The sequence below is a fragment of the Periplaneta americana genome, chromosome 11 (genome assembly GCF_040183065.1).
Source record: "Periplaneta americana isolate PAMFEO1 chromosome 11, P.americana_PAMFEO1_priV1, whole genome shotgun sequence".
NCBI classification, from domain to species: Eukaryota; Metazoa; Arthropoda; class Insecta; order Blattodea; family Blattidae; genus Periplaneta; species Periplaneta americana.
The window spans coordinates 64,256,958-64,274,885 of NC_091127.1; the positions used below are offsets into that span (position 1 = coordinate 64,256,958).

Here is a 17,928-nt window from a genome sequence, read left to right on the forward strand (position 1 = left end):
TTCAATTCATACACCATACATTTTCGGAAATAAAGTTCTTAATACATTTTACACGAGTACTGTAGTCTACCCTATACACCTATTTTATTATTATTAATTATAATGAGATGTTCCAGTGGATTAAGGCAGTATAATCTTCCATTTTCCTGAAATCATAATTTAAGCATTTGCAAGTAGGCCTCTAATTAAAAAAAAAAGATATTGAAGTTGAAGTGTTATGATTTTTACTAACTGATAGGAAACTGCAGTCACAATGCATGAGAAGTACTATTGCGCGATTTTTTCTTGCAGACCTTGTAGTGGTAAAATATTTATCTAATAAACCTGCTGATTAATCTGTAGTGTAAAGTAATGCTGTTATATTTTAGTGTGTGTAAACATTTTTTAAATTAGAAGTTACAATTAAATTAGGAAGTTAGTCTGCAGTATATCTGATTAGAAATCGTTTACTGTTGTGTCCCATTCTGCAAATCGAACCACAGTAAAGAATGTGATTTGTTGTGTCATTATTTTCCACAAGATGGTGGACTAAGGAAGAAGTAGTGTTTAGTCATTTGTCACCAAGCAAAGCACACGTGTCTGCAGCAAACAATTCAAAAAGCCGATTTTAACATTAGAACAAGAAAATGTTTGCTTCCCAATGTGGTACCATCCATATTTCAGGATTTCCCAAAACATAAACAAATATCTCAGGCTTCTCAGGGATGTTTCTTCTTTTAGAATTTTTCCATCCATAGGCACATGCGCATCTGCTCCCTCCTGATCCATTTCTCTTTTGTTAATATCTGCATCTCGCTTCCCTGAGCCTGAGGTGTTTTCTATATCACTTGTGACTTTCAAATTTAATGAAAGTACTGTACAAAGAAAAATCTTCGGTACACAATATGGTGACAGTTGTACCACAGAGTAAGGCCACTAAGGGAAAATACCAAAGAAGAGGGATTCAATCCGGTGCTGTGGATTGAGCCTCAGCATAGCTCAGTGATTGGAGTGTCTGCCCAGTGCGTAGAACTGGGTAACCCAGGTTCGATCCCCAGCACCAGAGCGAATTTTTCTCCATTAATAATCAATGGTAACCATAACACATAATTCTGTAGGACCAAAAAATTAATCTTTACTTTGACATATAGCTTTGATAGAGTAATACCACAGTCTACTATATACAGTCGCGAAGCTTGAGGTGATTTTTTGCAAATCTCGTGATAAAGCGCTCCAAGCGGTTAGCAACTAGAAACAATAGACTGTCCACGGTCGACTTGGACTGTGTTGTATTTCCATCAAGTGCTAGCTCGTTGCATATTTCACATTGATGCTTGTGAAATGTTCGTTATTGGTTGTAATGAAAATATTAATGGTTAAAATACAATAATTGGAATAACAATATTTTACTAGAGACTTAGAAAAATTAAGTTTGTTTTAATGAAATTTATTGATCACGTTTAATTTTCAATTCTGGTGGGATTATTATTGCTTAGCCTACTTTTTTTTTTTTCAAAGGATGTTTTTAATTATAGCTGTTAATTTTGTTGTAATTTTTATTTGTTACTTTACTAGAGACGTAGAAAAAGTCTGTTAGAATAAAATTTATTGATCACGTTTTAGTTCCAATTCTGGTGTGATTATTATTGCTTAACCTCATCCCACTTTGTTAACTACGTAAGCCTACACTACAAGTACCAGTATACGTAAGTTACTCCATTAATTCATATTTCCATTATTATTGTTGTAAAGGCAAATGAAAATTAATATTTATTGGTTTCATAGTTAATTATCGCTATAATCTTGAATGAGTGAAGCGATTATAGTAAATTTCAGTTCGTTTTGCACAAACAAAAATAATATTAACCTATTCCTTGCAGGTATCTTCGAGTTTATGGTGGAATTTAATACACTTCATTAAAATAATAAATTAACTTTATACATTTATATTTCAATAATGGAAGGAAGGTGTTAATTTTTCCAAAAGAACACGACAACGAAAGTGTAACATATTTTGTCGTCTGCTAGGAGAGAGATCTGCGATGATGAGGCGATAGTAGCGATCCTAGTGGTGGGCAACTACCCATGTTTGCATTTTTAGTACATATTGAGCTTCGCGACTGTATATAGTAGACTGTGGTAATACCAACCTAAAGAAGGAAGGAAAGAAACAAAGGTGTTGCCAGTCTTCAAGAGCAGCTCTTAATAAGAAATCCCAAAGATAGGTTCCCATTACCTCACCTTTCCTGATGGAGATTATTCTCATACTGTCAAAATGATGGATGTTTCAACTTCTATAACAAGGTGAAAAGCCCCAATAATTTCGCACCAATGTTCAACTTGGTCAAGTGATACATAGTGTTCATGAATTACAATGTTACTTTTCATTTTTGACCAATGGACAATGTCACAGGCTCTTCCTAATTTGCCTCAGCTCCATTTATACCTATTTTTAATTTGTCTCCCTCAAATGTATTGTTGAGACATGTCATTAAACATAGAAGTCTGTCAACCAATGACATTTTGAATAAACATATTCCCACTCTTTCTAACAGAGGCCCCCATTTATTGCAATTGTAACATATGTTTATCTGGACACAGAATGTTGTTATATTTAATCTTTATCCATGAAAAGGAAGTCTTAAATGCCGTAAACATACTACATGGAGGCAAAGTATTTATTTCATCTGAAGAAAATGACACTCAGGATTTTTTCCACCTAAGAATCCATTGTCCTTGGCCAGGTTTGAGCCCAGAGACAAGCATAATGACTACCTATGATTCCTTCTCCCGTAAGGTATAGTAAATACAGACAAAACTCTGAATGAAGAAAACAGGATTTCCTGCAAGAAGCAATATATTTACATAGACTTGACACCTACAAGTAACAAGTACTTCATAATAATAACAATAATGATTAAAAAAAAAGTTAACTGCCCCCACCACTAAATATAATATATTTAATATAAATTCACAAATACCTAACAATATAACTTGATTATATACAATGTTACTAATACATTTACCTAATTTTTGAGCTTATAAAAAACCATACTGATGAGGTTCAAGTGAAACAAATTTCCATCTAAAACTCAATTTATTCAATTTACTCTGTATTCTGTAGGGAACATGATAGAATTTCCCACAATACATACTAAATTGTACACTCTCAGAATGAGGCGGGTTACGGGATATCTGAAATAGATCAAGCAAAAATACTAAAGAAAGGTATCTGAAATCTTTCATATTATTAAAATATCCCTGACTCGTCATGGCAGAGCCAAGGAAGATTTCATGTAGTATTGCAAGAGCATAAGCAGTAGGGAAAGGAAAGGCAAGGGTAATGAATCACTGCCACCCTCAGTTAAGATTAATACACACAGAAGATTCACTTAATAGTTTATTAGTAGTGATAGCAATTAAATTTCACTTTCTTCTCTCTTCCTTCAAACACAGCAATCCCAGAGGTTTCCAAGAATGACTCGAGCAACAGTACCACGTGTTGTCTAATCAATAACCGTGATTTCTTCTTTGATGAAAAATTCAACTACTTCCTCCTCAACGTTCTTGGTGTCTGAATCGAGTTCATCAGTATCAATATCTGCAACAAATTTCATGCCATGTAACACTAAGCAAAAGAAAAACAAAACACCATTGTCAAGAAGTGAAACTTACTTTCCCCATTATTCATTTTATGCATTTCATAACAATTCTCTTCCTTTACCGTGCTGTGTAAGATATACAGTGAACTCTCAGTATAATGTACATCAGAAAACGAAATCTTTTATACTTTATAATGAAAAGTACTTTATTCTGAAAACCATGCCTTTTGACCTACCGTTACCAGTTGTGATTACAAGTCTTGTGTCACAGAACAAATTCAAACACACAAGTACACTTTCAAGAATTATTATACAGAAAATGCCACTATTATGAATGCCGCAATTACGAATTTTTCAGAATAACGAAATAATTTTTTAGTCCCAGCCATTTTACTATTAATTTACATGTTAAAAATGTTCAGTTTAAAGAATGTATAGTAACCAACTATTCAGTATAACGTAATAATAAATAATTCATTCCACTACAAAAAAAAATTATTTTAATGAAATTAAGCCTAATAAGCAGTTAAAAATTACTTAAAATAAATTACAAAGAAAATTAAATTAATGAGTAATCGCTAGGCATCGGTCACCCTTGGTTACAGTAAGTTTTCTGAATGCACTTCCATAGACGCAATTGTTGTGGTTCGAATTTATATTTAAATAGAACAGTTTAATAAAATCGAATTTTCGAAGGCAGAAAAAAAGACAAGAAAGCAGTTTTCACTAGACGAGAAACTGCTTTGTAGGTTAGCCAACATGTTAATTTAAATATTCCCCGAATTAAAATTTTTTTATTGACAGTTTTGTATCTCTCACAGCATTTGTTTACAATTACCCTCATCTACCCTAGTGCTGGTGGTTCATCACAGTTAAAAGAGAATATTCTGATGACAGAAGTGCATGTATGTCACATCTACATTATCAGAACTCACACTGACCACAATCTATGAAATTATCACGTTTACCTCAGGACAGTTGATTCTAAGGACAGTTTGTTAAAACAAATTCTTTCAATTAAGCTTCCAAAATTATTCTGAAAAACGCTATGTGCATGGAAGAGCTGATTATTTATTATGCTATGAATGACAAAAGTACATAATTTTGTCATGTCTTGAAGTAATAAACTCAAATTAAGACACTGCTTATCATTAAACTGCACTTACTGTTACGAAGTTCAAGACGACGTTGCTTTTGTTCCTGCCACTGCTCCTGACGCTTAGCACGGTATTCTTGAAAGTCTTTCATCAACTTTGCACGCTTTTCTATCAATTCCTAAAAACAAGAAGAAAAGTTGTCAGTTATACATATTATCAGGATTATCACTTTCTTTAAATGCAGAAATCTATAAAAATATTTTGAGATTAATATAATTTACAGAAATTACATTAAAATTAGTACATTAAAATCTAAATAATTGTTTTCTCTGAGACCACAATGCGAAAGCAACAAAGTTTCAGTAACAAGTTAGTAAACAAAATCACACACTTCTTGGCCACATTATCCATGTTAAGTTCAGTAGTACTACAAAAAAAATTAATAATAATAATAATAATAATAATAATAATAATAATAATAATAATAATAATAAATATATTTCCGGTTTTACAATGCTACTACATTTTCCCAGAGCCCATGATTATAATTTCATGTATTTCTAATAACTCTCCTCCATTCTTGTTCATGAGACCATAAATTTTCATCAAAATCCATCTCCCCCGTTATTGTAAGTATTCCTTTCATCCAAATGTTTGCTGTCTTCCCTTTTTTCTCTGTCCTTGTGGTATCCGTTCTTAATTCTCTGTGGCAATTGTTTGTCTCATTCTTTTTACGCATCCATACCAGTCCAGTAGTTTGTCTTCAATGAAATCAATAACTGAATTTTGAACATTAATTTCTTTGTCCAATAATTTCATTTCTTATTTTTTCTGACCGAGATATCCTTGCAGATCTTCCCCAGAAATATAATAATAATAATAATAATAATAATAATAATAATAATTACTGTGGCCTGCTAGTTTCATACCATCTCTTCTAAGGTCTTTCCAAGCTTTTTTCATTGAGGTTATACTGTAATTTAAAATTAGTTTTGGGATTCTAATTTTGTCCATTCTTTCAATGTTGCTTCTCCAATTAGACTACTGCGGTAATTTTGTATAAGTCTTGATACTGGTTCAACTTTTAATTCATTCAGTATTACTACACTTCATATAGCTGAACTTCGTAACCTTTTATCATCTGTTTTCTCTGTCTACGCCTTCCTGCCATACACTAAGACTTTGCTAAGATCCTGTAGATACATAATCTTTATGTTTCTGTATTAATGAGACTTAAGGACTTTATTTGCAACCCCTCTTGCTTTAATAAAGTCAGTTACTTTTGATGGCATATCTTTCTTGCCTTCATCAAATAAAATACAACCCAAATAACTAAATGTATTAACTTGCTCTACTATTAGATTCTTTACACATATTTTACTTCTAACAGTAAGCCCTATATTCTCCTGAGAAAGTCACGATTTTAGGTTTTTCAGTAGAAGCTATATTTTATATTGTAAACTGTAAGTCCCTTTCTTCTTTGGCTATAATTACTTGATCGTTTGCAAACAGAAATGTATCTCAATTGAAGTTTCTACTAATGGAAATACCGCCTTGTTTTCCTTCTCTCCATTGTTTTATATTGTTATCCATGTAAATTATAAATAAGAGATGGGAGAGTTCACAACCTTGCCCAACTCCTCTATTAATTGAATTCCATTCTGATAAATCAGACTACAAAGATAATGTAACTGAAAACAGAATTTATTGTTCTTCCAGTTTCTCAAACTGATTGCCTCCTCCTATGTATCCAATACTGTATATTTCTAACAGTACAGTAACTAGCATAACTCCATTACTTACGGCTTTTAAGGAACCCAGAGGTTCATTGCTACCCACACATAAGCCTACCATAGGCCCCTATCCTGACCAAGATTAATCCAGTCTCTATCATCATATCCCACCTCCCTCAAATCCATTTTAATATTATCCACCCATCTGTCTCGGTCTCCCCAAAGGTCTTTTTTTCTCTGGCCTCCTAACTGGCACACTATATGCATTCCTGGATTCGCCCATACATGCTACATGCCCTGCCCATCTCAAACATATGGATTTAATGTTTCTAATCATGTCAGGTGAAGAATACAAAGTGTGCAGTTCTGTGTTGTGTAACTTTCTCCATTCTCCTGTAACTTCATCCCTCTTAGCCCCAAATATTTTCCTAAGCACATTACTCTCAAACACCTTAACCTCTGTTCCTCTCTCAATGTGAGCGTCAAAGTTTCACAACCATACAGAAAAACCGGTAATATAACTGTTTTATAAATTCTAACATGCAGACTGGATGACAAAAGCTTCTCAACCTGTTCTGCATTTAATTTCCTCCCGAGTGTCATTTATATTAAGTTATTGTTGCTCCAAGATATTTGAAGTTTTCCACTTCTTCAAAGAATAATACCAATTTTTATATTTCCATTTCGTACAATATTCTGGTCACGAGACATACTTATATACTCTGTCTTTTCGGGATTTATTTCCAGACCTATCTCTTTACTTGCTTCAAGTAAAATTTCCGTGTTTTCCCTAATTGTTTATGGATTTTCTCCTAACATATTCAAGTTAATGGAGCAGCTCCATTAACTAAAAAACTTCAATCAAACATTTTTCCTTTATAATACAGTAATAAGAAAATTTTCCTTTGTTACACAATTATTTTAAATAAATCCATCAAAGGAGTTCCCAAGTACTACCAGTAACATATTGTAATGTAATGCTCAGAAAAGATTAAGCCTTAAGTCCACCATAGTTACTGTCTGGTGAAATGTCTATCTCATCACAGCATTACAAGTACAAGATAATACATACATTTTACAAAAATGAAACATATATGTGGTCCATATGGAATGTCCTCCATTTTCTGCTGAGAATCAAACCCAGATAAGCTGGATTTATACTATGAGATATCAACTCCTGAGTCACAGTGATGGTATGCATTATTAACTAAAAAATAAAAATACGAATTTACTGGAAAAAAATATTTTGGATAAAAAGTTACCTTTGATGCCTTGGAAAGACGAATTCGATCTTTGCTCTCGAACTGAGCACTGTATTTCTTCAAATTCTTACGAATTTCTTGCTGTTGTTTCGGTGTTAATAATGTTGGTAAGCGTGGACGCCATTGCAGTCCACAAAATGTATCAATATTGTGTCGCTTCAAGATCTTTCCTTGAAATGACCATACCCAAAAACCGGTATCAACCTTTAACAGAGAAAATTAACATTGTATTAAAAATTGTTCCTAAATTAGAGAATTATGCTAATGATAACCTAATGGTAGAACACTGTTCTATTACACTTTATTGCTTTGTTGGAGGAGAAATGGAGAGAAACTGGACAGACTATAGACTACACAGATGCAGATGGATCTCTGGGGAGTGGAACAAGAGGAAGAAACAAAGAGAAAATAGTCGTGAATATTACACTTATCTATTAGTTTTCACTTCTCGACATAAAAAATAGCCATAATAAACAGCATTTTCACCATTTTTAGTTTTGGCAAGTAAATAATTAAGTATTCAATTCCAGCTGTTGGTGTGTGATGTTATATTGGCAAAGTACACATTCACCATGTCTGCATATGCAGAAAATATTTCTTTGGTCAGCAGAAAATGCACATAAGTAAAAAAAATGAATTTTTCAGGAGAGACTTTTTCTTTTTCTCTTAACTGGATATAAGTATAATAATAAAATTCATGTATGTTGGTTAAAGTAAGACCCTTTTCAATTTAAAATACAAGAAATTTTATTATTTAAAAAATTAGAAAAAAAATACTTGACTTATGTGATTAGGTACAACAGAAAAATCGACTTTTTTGACTTGTGTGCCTTTTCCTGCTGACCAAACATTTAACATTTTGTGTGCATGCACATATGCTTGTGTGTGCTTGCACATGCATCCCAGATCTCATAAGCGATTTTCTTTACTCTTCCTTGGTAATTTTATTATTCTCAAACCTGTCATAATCTGGCACGCAAATCAGCAGAAGTAAATTGTGATTAGCCAGTCTCATGAGACACATGATACATTTTACAAATAGTGTAAATGGTACCATTTGAGATTCAAGAGCTTTTAGAGCATTTGACTCCCAGAGAGTATTAAAATATTCTTATCTTTAAAACCATTCTGAAAATTTACCCATACAGTGTCACAATGAAAATCTTCAATTGCAAAACTATGAACTAAAATCAGAGAATTTTCAAGCAACATTTGAACATTTCCTTGACATGTACGAGGCGCGTCCATAAAGTAACTTTCCCACTCGTCCCACAGCTAGCAAACCATATGTTGTGCGAAGTGACTGCGTGTACGTGATAGAGTAATGTCCTGGCACGGCGCATGTGCTAGCAGAACTTCCCGAGTGCTCTCAGTAGCTTCGTTGCATTTGAAGATGGACGTTCCTATTCCAGCTCCCACCACGTGTGAAGTGCGATCAGTGATAAAGTTTTTGAATGTACAGGGCATAGCACCGATTGAAATTTATCATCAGCTGTGCCAGGTCTATGGGCTAACGTCATGAGCAAGCAGATGGTGCGTTGCTCCACAAGGTTGTCTGTGATGATGGTTAGCCTCCCACTGCGCTCCTCATGCACATTCTGGCGTCCTGCAGCAGCAACGCACCATCTGCTTGCTCATGACATTAGGACCATAGACCTGGCACAGCTGACGATAAATTTCAATCGGTGCTATGTCCTGCGCATTCAAAAACTTTATCACTAATCGCACTTCACACGTGGCGGGAGCTGGAATAGGAGCATCCATCTTCAACCAATGAAACGAAGCTACTGAGAGCACTCGGGAAGTTCCGCTAGCGCATGCGCCATGCCAGGACATTACTCTATCACATACACACAGTTGCTTCGCGCAACATACGGGTTGCTAGCTGTGGGACGAGTAGAAAAGTTACTTTATGGACGCACCTCTACCTCACAACCAAAGAAGTGGAATACTCTAAAAATTAAATTTTAGACAAACAGATCAATTTAAACTGATCACACAATTCCACTTAAATGGCAACTTGCAGACCAAGTGTACGATACTGTGACATCAATATCCATTGCTGGATTTCTTGTTGACAAAGTAAGAAAATTTTTAAAACTGTTTTACCTTTGTCTTCCAGTAAGACACAGCAGTAACAACATATCGTCCTGTGGGATCCCACTCTACATCTGAGCATGCAAAATGCTCTGTTGAGTTCATGATAGTGAAATCATTGGTGTCTACAAACTCCAACGTGCCTCCAAGATTACGTAGACCAGCTAGCACAATGAACTGACCACAAGGAGCCCAGAATAGGGAGTTGCATGCTTTCTTCTCAAATCGTTCTGTAACATGAAAACTAATTATGAACACTTTTAAAGCAATATTTTCTTTCATCTCCACATATCTTCAACACATCTTAAATATACAGTATGAAAAATATTACTTCATGGCTTACGAACTTAGATGTTAAAAAAATAAGTTCCAAGAAACACACTTTCTTATCATAAATATCAGATGTTTCACAGTATTTCAACTATCATATTACCAATTACACTGTTTCTGATTTATTTTTTTCAACTATCATTCAAGAGCCATAGAGACACATTATACAGGGTGTTTCAAAAATACGGGGCATAATTTCAGGTATGAATTTCCCACATGTAGACAATCAAAATAGTTCATTACAACATGTGTCCGGAAATGCTTCATTTCCGAACTATGGCCCTCACAACATTGAAATTCACCGGAACGTTTTTCTTTCCGCAGGTCATTGTCATTACAGAAGATGTTCAAAATGTCCACCTCCTGCTTGAATACAGACCTCACATCGATGTCTCACTGACCTGCGAACACGATCCCAAACTCCAGGAGCATTGCGTATGTCCTCAGAACATGCCACAATTCGATTCCGAAGGGATTCCAAACCAGGCACCGGAGACGAATAAACCAATGATTTTAAATGGTCCCACAAGTAGAAATCGAGAGGGTTCAGATCAGGTGAGCGTGGAGGCCAAGCAATTGGGTCACCTCTACCTATCCATCAATCAGGAAATCTTTGATTCAAGTACCGGCGAGCCGTACGACTGAAGTGTGCAGGAGCACCATCATGCAAGAAGTGAATGTGTTGACGATTGATCAGTGGAGTGTCTTCTAAAACATGAGGTATGGTGTTTTCCAGGAAGTTTGTGTACGCCTGCCCCGTAAGTTCTATTTACAAGTACTGTACATGGGATCCAACTAATCGATCACCAATGATACCGGCCCACATGTTGAGGGAGAACCGCACCTGGTGATGAGATGGAACAGTTGCACGTGGGTTTTCATACGCCCATACATGCTGATTGTGGAAATTTGTTATGCCATCTCGTGTGAACTGTGCTTCATCTGTAAATAATAGGCTACTAAGGCAGGAAAGTTCGGATTTACACCACACTGCTGCAAGAACCACTGACAGAACCTAACTCGTGAAAGGTAATCTGCTGGTGAAGGGCCTGTACACGTTGCAAATGATAAGGATACAATTGATACTCTTTCAACAGTCTCCAGACAGTCGTATGAGGAACATTGACTTGCAACGCTACCCTTCATGTGCTGATAGAAGGAGTCATGTTCACAGCCTCCAGAATCTCCTCCTGTACTTCTGGAGTTGTAGATCTTTGTCGTCCCCTTCCCAAAGCAGGAGAGTTAAATTTTCCATACTCGCACAGACGGTAATGGAGATGTACAAATGTCTTCCGATCTGGACATTGTCGCTGTGGGTACCTCTCCTGGTACAAACGACGAGCCAGCGCAGCATTGCCGTCCGCCTTACCGTACATGAAGTGTATCTCTGCCAGCTCTTGATTTGAATACATGTCGCACAGTCTAACGCCTACACCACAACACTGAATGTAACCTTCGCCTCGGAATGAACTGTCAGAGTGTCCTCTTAATGTCTCCTTTGACGGCAACTACCTCCAGAAAGAAAAACGTTCCGGTGAATTTCAATGTTGTGAAGGCCATAACTCGGAAATAAAGCATTTCCGGACACATGTTGTAATGAACTATTTTGATTGTCTACATGTGGGAAATACATACCTGAAATTATGCCCCGTATTTTTTAAACACCCTGTATAAATTAAATAATTTATTATGTACCCAAGTAAGAAGAAAAATATATATATACAGCATGGAAGTGAAATAACCTTGCAGATTTTCAGAGTAAATAGCTCATGTTTGCAAAAAAGTGTAATACCATATTGGTGGAAAGTTATAGTTTTCTCAGAAAAAAATGTTTTATTCCAAATGTTTAGCACCCTCTTATTCAGTAACTATAGCGAGTAGGATCGTGATTTTTGTCCATATCAGTAGAAAATCTAATAAAGAATAATTCTGTGGCCAGGAGGAAAAAGGTCTTAAGTAAAAATTTTATACTTTTTAGAAGAGCAGTAGAAAGATTGAAATTCGTGTCAATTATAGTTCTTATAATTAAGAGGTTTTTCCTGGATATTTGTTTATATTTCTTCTAAAATAGGTAATGTTGCTCATTTAACAATCTTCTTGATTATTTTCAAAAATAGCCGCACTTAAGCCCTTTTAAGTCTAGAACCCAAACTGAGAAGAAAGGACTATTTGAACGTAAGACCTTTTTCATGTCAAAATATATGAGAAATATAAATTATTAGGAATGCAAAATGGGTCTTAAACAATATAGGACTGTTTACCTGGTGCTTAAAGTTTTAATAGGAAAGGGCATCAGTATGTGATAAAATAGCTAAAATAAAAGTTAGATCTTTTTAATAGGGAAGCAAGGAAAGTAAACATGTGATGTTTGTAAGGAATAAAGTATTAAATATTCTTTAGTCCTTTATTCTGTGTGTGCTTGATTCAAAAACTACTTAGAACACTTGGTAACACTATAAATCCAGTCAGGTGTCTTATTTGACTTTAACCGTTTTACCAGATTGTAGAAAATTGTTTCAGCTTTCAAAATATAAAAAAAAACACCTCATTTTCACAAAATATTGACTAAAGACCTTTTCCTCCCGGCCACAGAATTTATCCCTCTGACATATTTCAATAGCATGCACGGTAAATTTAATTTAAAAACAACTAATTTCAAGCCACTGAATAATTAGAGTAGATTGCAGCATCGTAGCAAGAGAGGGAGGCTCGCGTACAGAGACAGACCTGAGTTCATTGACCTCTTACATCTTTATTACGAGAAGGAAGACGACTGTGTGAGCGGTGACGTTGCCAGACTGCTAAAACTTCCAACTTAATTTTCTAATTAACCGCACATTTAATCACGACCTGTTACTAAATCTACGTATTACTCTGTGAAAAGATTTATTAAATCTACATACTTAGACTTCAACATACAAAATTTGATAACACAATCCCATGGGAAAAAATGGAACTCTCTGCATCAAAATCCACAGTTAATTCCCGATTTACCACGAAAATCGTCTGTAGCTGCATTTAGATTGGCAACAGGCCATGATTGTTTGGCCAAACACCTGCATAGAATTGGAATATATCAGTCCCCTAACTGTCCATTGTGCAACTCAAACCAAGAAATGGATTCGGAACACCTCAAAATCTGTGCTTCAGTGGCTGGTCATGATAATATCTTTGAAAAATATTGGAGTGCAAGAGGTCAAATGACTATTGTCAAACGCCTGGCATTAGAAAACAACAACATTTAATCACGAAACCTAATATAGGTTTTCTATTCATAAGTTAATTATTTGTGAAGAGCACAAAAATTTTTCCGGGCCCAAGCACATAGCGATGATGATAATATTATTACTATTATTATTATCTGCAAGTGAAGGAAGCAGTGATGAAGGAAGAAATGTGAATAGTAAAAAGAAACATTATGATTTAAGAAGTTGGTGTAGTGGAGAAGTAGTGGGAGAAAATATAAGGACAAAGTAGACAGTAGGGGGAACAAGGATGTCAACAGCAAGTGAAGTGAGAGCAGAATATAAGTGTGGGGGACAGTAGTGGAGAAGTGGGAAATAATAGATAGATAGGTTAGTGAATGAGAAGTGGCAAAGATACATTTGAAGGGAATATGAGTGGAAGAGAAATGAAGTAAGTTATGACTTGTATAAATTTGCTATGTAATAAGGAGGAATAGCACTGTATACAAAATATGTTGTTTTCTAATGCCAGGCATTTGACAATAAAGTCATTTGGCCTCTTGCACTCCAATATTTTTTAAAGATATTGTCATGGTCAGCTGCTGAAGCACAGATTTTGAGGTGTTCCGAATCCATTTCTTGATTTGAATTGCACAATGGGCAGTTAGGGGACTGATATATTCCAATTCTATGCAGGTGTTTGGCCAAACAGTCATGGCCTGTTGCCAATCTAAATGCAGCTACAGACGATTTGCGTGGTAAATCGGGAATTAACTGTGGATTATGATGCGGAGAGTTCCATTTCTTCCCTTGAGATGGTTAAATGGCAAAATATGTGAAGTATCTACTATCTTGCCGGAAGTGTGTAACAACAAAATATATACGACACCATATCATTATTATTATTATTATTATTATTATTATTATCCAGTATAAACTGGAATACAACATTTAATATATCTGTATAATACATAACACAACATAAGGTTTATACATAATATTTGCATAATAAGTACTTACTCAATAATGATGGTGTTTGGCCAGTTTTCACTCCATAGAAGCTAACACTAATATTAGGTCCGTCACCATGTATGATGGCAAATTTAGACCCCACAGGTTCCCAGGCAAATGCATGAATAACCTCCTTGATTTCCACACTGTCCACTGGAATTTGTTTCTCACGCATGTGAAATATTTCGAAGTTGTAATACATACCCTGAAATTATTAATAATAATACAAACATATAGGTTTCACTTATGTAGTAGTAATCAGACTTGCCAACGCATATGATAAACTTTTATATATATCGTGAAGCAATTAAAATAATAACTACTGTATATTAAGTAAAGGTTTTGTTATATTAAGTCCAGTCACATTCTTATACATCATTTATTTTCTAAAACCTCAAATATTCACTGCCATATTAGTTATTTCACAAAATAACTTAATATAAGTACTTACACTGTATTTAACTTCATTTTTCTCCTTACGAATGATCTTACTGTAACGATTTACATTGACACACAAATAATCTCCAGACTTCTGCCAATGCATTTTACAATCTGCTACATTGAACAAATTCTTGGCTCGGATTTCATTTCGACTGTAACAAAAAGTTACATCCTGAACAAAAGCACTACATCGACTGTTCATTTATATTACAAGTCTAATAAATAACATGCAAATCAATTTGTCGATATAGCCAGAAATTAAAAAAAAGGACGTGTGAATGATGTCAGGACGGGAATAGAAAGAATGAAATGAGGAAAGTATGCACGTTCATGCCAAAGAGAGTACATGAAAAATAATTTGGTATAAAAGAATCACTTTACTTTGTAGACGGTAATGAAAAAGAAAGAACTGTTTTAATTTTTGAATACAATAAAATATTTACCTTGGGATTTCTAGAAGTGTTACCCTAGCAGGAACATCCTTGTCTTCAGCAACCCAATAAGCCAATACATTATCAGTTGGTGACCAACTGAAATCGCGAATCCCTGGGATTTTAATGCTCTTCTTTTCAAGTAAACCAAAGGACTATAACAAAGAACCACAAACAAGATTACTTTATAAACTTTCACTAGCAAGTTGCATCTTGTCTTTCTAAACATTCAAGTGTTCGATGAAAGAATCTATGGTCTTGACAAATACAAAAATGTACTAAGCAGTTGTTGAAATTATTGCTACCAGTTCTTACGGTTTAATGTAAGCTGTTCTCATGCTGAGATGTCAATACTGTCGACACATTTTACTTTATCTACATCACTATTTCACAGAAAAGAGTAGAGAAGAAGCAAAGCTTGTAGTAGGCTAGTCTATACAAAAATATTTTTCAAATCTAACAATTTAACTTTTAAAAACAATTTTTAAAACATAACCATACCATTTTACAAAACAAGTTTTAACAAAACAAAAGAGCTAAAAAATACTCCTCCAAACCGAATAATATTAACAAACTTGTAATACCGTATTTCATAGTGTAATCGCTGCCATTGCATAATGGTCGCATCCTTGCTTATAGACAAACTGAACAGGACTTCGAAATTTCACCACATAATTGTCGCGTGAATATTTCCTTTTATCACAGTGAAGAAGTATTTAAAAGTAACTGCCACTACTGCAATACAAAAATCTCTATGCTCAAGGTCGAATATGCGAAAAACAGAAGCGGCAGCTGACGAAAGTGAATGGAATCGGGATGCGAGATGTCAGCACCAAGCCAATAGCCAGAAATGGCTTCAGTTCAGTACAACTGTCAGTTGTGCGTGTTCAAATATCCACCGCTGTGGAGTAACGGTCAGCATGTCTGGCTATGAAATGAGCAGTCCTAGGTTCAAATTCTGGTTAGGGTTTTTCCAGGGTTTTCCCTCAACCAACTGAAGCGGAATTGCTAGGTAATTTTCGGCGTTGGACCTCGGACTCATTTCGCCATCATTAATTCACATATCATCATCATCCATACAACAGCCCTGGTTAAGTTCATGGTGGGGCATCCTGTACTTGTACAAGAGCACAGCCGTGCAACTACCCAATCATTCATAAGAATAGGAGTGATAGCACAATAAGCCTCAGGCTGCAGCTGCAGTGTAAGCCTTCGGGTCCCTCCTATGTACAAGAAAGAGAGAGTGTGTGTTCAAATACTAACAAGATGATTGGTTTAGGCCTAGACCAATCATCTTTCCAAGGACTGATCCAGTAGGATAAAGCTACGGTTTGTTTATGGTGATCATCGTCGAACGCACATCGCTGGCGATTATAAATGCTGGCGATGATCGTCAGGAAGTTGTTTCTTTATCAGCGTGCATTGCTGTCAATTCTCATTTGTTTTGCTTCCATAACTTGATTCAATATTCCTACATGGCCTTCTCTAAATATCGATTATTGAACATGTATGCGGCGATGTGCATCCCGAATTTGCTTCAGGAGCAACCTCCAGCAATCTGCATTGCATCTAACGTTCTACATTGGCGATCATCGCTGTAAAGAAACCGTGCGCATTCATTTTAACTGCTAGCAACTCCAAGCGACAATCGCCAGTGATGTGCACGGGTGATGATTGCCATACACAAACCACAGCTTAATATAGACTTCAGTGTATCAGATGTACCATTACATATGATTCAACAATACCGTGAATGTTTTCAGTTAATAAAATATTGTTTTAATTCAATAATACCACAGTAATTTTTTATTATTTTTTTAGGGGTTATTCACGTCACAGTTCCAGCGTCACACACTAGCGGTTTCAGAATAAGAAGGCATATGGCCTAAGCCAATTGAGTGCTAGCAATAGTTCGACGTTGTCACACAGTGCACGAGACGTGAAAGACAGAGACAACAGATAACGACAGAACATATCAGTTGCAGGCCTCTCGCTTAGCGAGTGGGTCGAGACCTGTTTCTTCATTGTGTGTAATGTTTACAGTAAATATAATTACTTTTACTGAAGTAATTCTCATCTCAATTTTTATTACTTCTTCGCTTCATATATCAGTAGCTCTTGGAGTCACTGACTTGCGAAATAAAGTGACAGATATGTAGAAATTTACTTTGTTAATGTCTGAGAAAGAATGTTTTAATTCTTACTCAGACTTCCTTGTACAGCAAAGCTGAATTTATTATAGTTTATTTCTCCAGAGGAAAGATAAGGGGCAGCCTAAGAATTTAGCGATAACAAAACGAAAACATATCTGTAGATACGTAATTTAGTATTGAAGTTGGAAAGTATTTTATATTTCCTCCGTTAAATGAAGCCTATATAATTTAATTTAGTTCTCTAGCTTATACATACCTAGGGGTCCAGGGTTCTACATTCTGGTTACGAATCTGGCTATAATGCAACGTAATCATAATGTGTGTTCATATATAATTCAGTACTCATACTGAAACTGTAGATTATTTTATTTTTCTCTGATAAACTAAGTCTACCTAATTTTATTTTATCATATAATTTTTACATATCTAGAGGTCCAGTGTTCCATATTCTGGCTAAGAATCCGGCTATAAGAATATAAGTATATCTGTTCATATGTAGGCCTAATTCAGTACTCATATTGAAACTGAAGATTACTTTTTTTTTACTTTGTTAAATCAAGCCTATCTAATCTAATTTAATCCTCAAGCTTATACCTACCTAGAAGTC

General features: G+C 35.2%; 1 protein-coding gene across 1 annotated transcript in view; it reads right to left on the reverse strand.

The window, feature by feature from the left end:
* Positions 1-3,057: 3,057 nt before the first annotated feature.
* eIF3b (eukaryotic translation initiation factor 3 subunit b) overlaps positions 3,058-17,928 on the reverse strand; it is a 34,421-nt gene continuing 19,550 nt past the window's right edge. The window contains exons 7-13 of the mRNA XM_069839561.1: positions 15,181-15,323; positions 14,748-14,889; positions 14,306-14,501; positions 9,783-10,000; positions 7,674-7,877; positions 4,748-4,856; positions 3,058-3,580 (exon numbers count right to left, since the gene is read on the reverse strand). Of these exons, the coding sequence (XP_069695662.1) occupies positions 3,486-3,580; positions 4,748-4,856; positions 7,674-7,877; positions 9,783-10,000; positions 14,306-14,501; positions 14,748-14,889; positions 15,181-15,323 (1,107 nt within the window). The 3' untranslated portion in view covers positions 3,058-3,485. The remainder of the gene's footprint in view (positions 3,581-4,747; positions 4,857-7,673; positions 7,878-9,782; positions 10,001-14,305; positions 14,502-14,747; positions 14,890-15,180; positions 15,324-17,928) is intronic.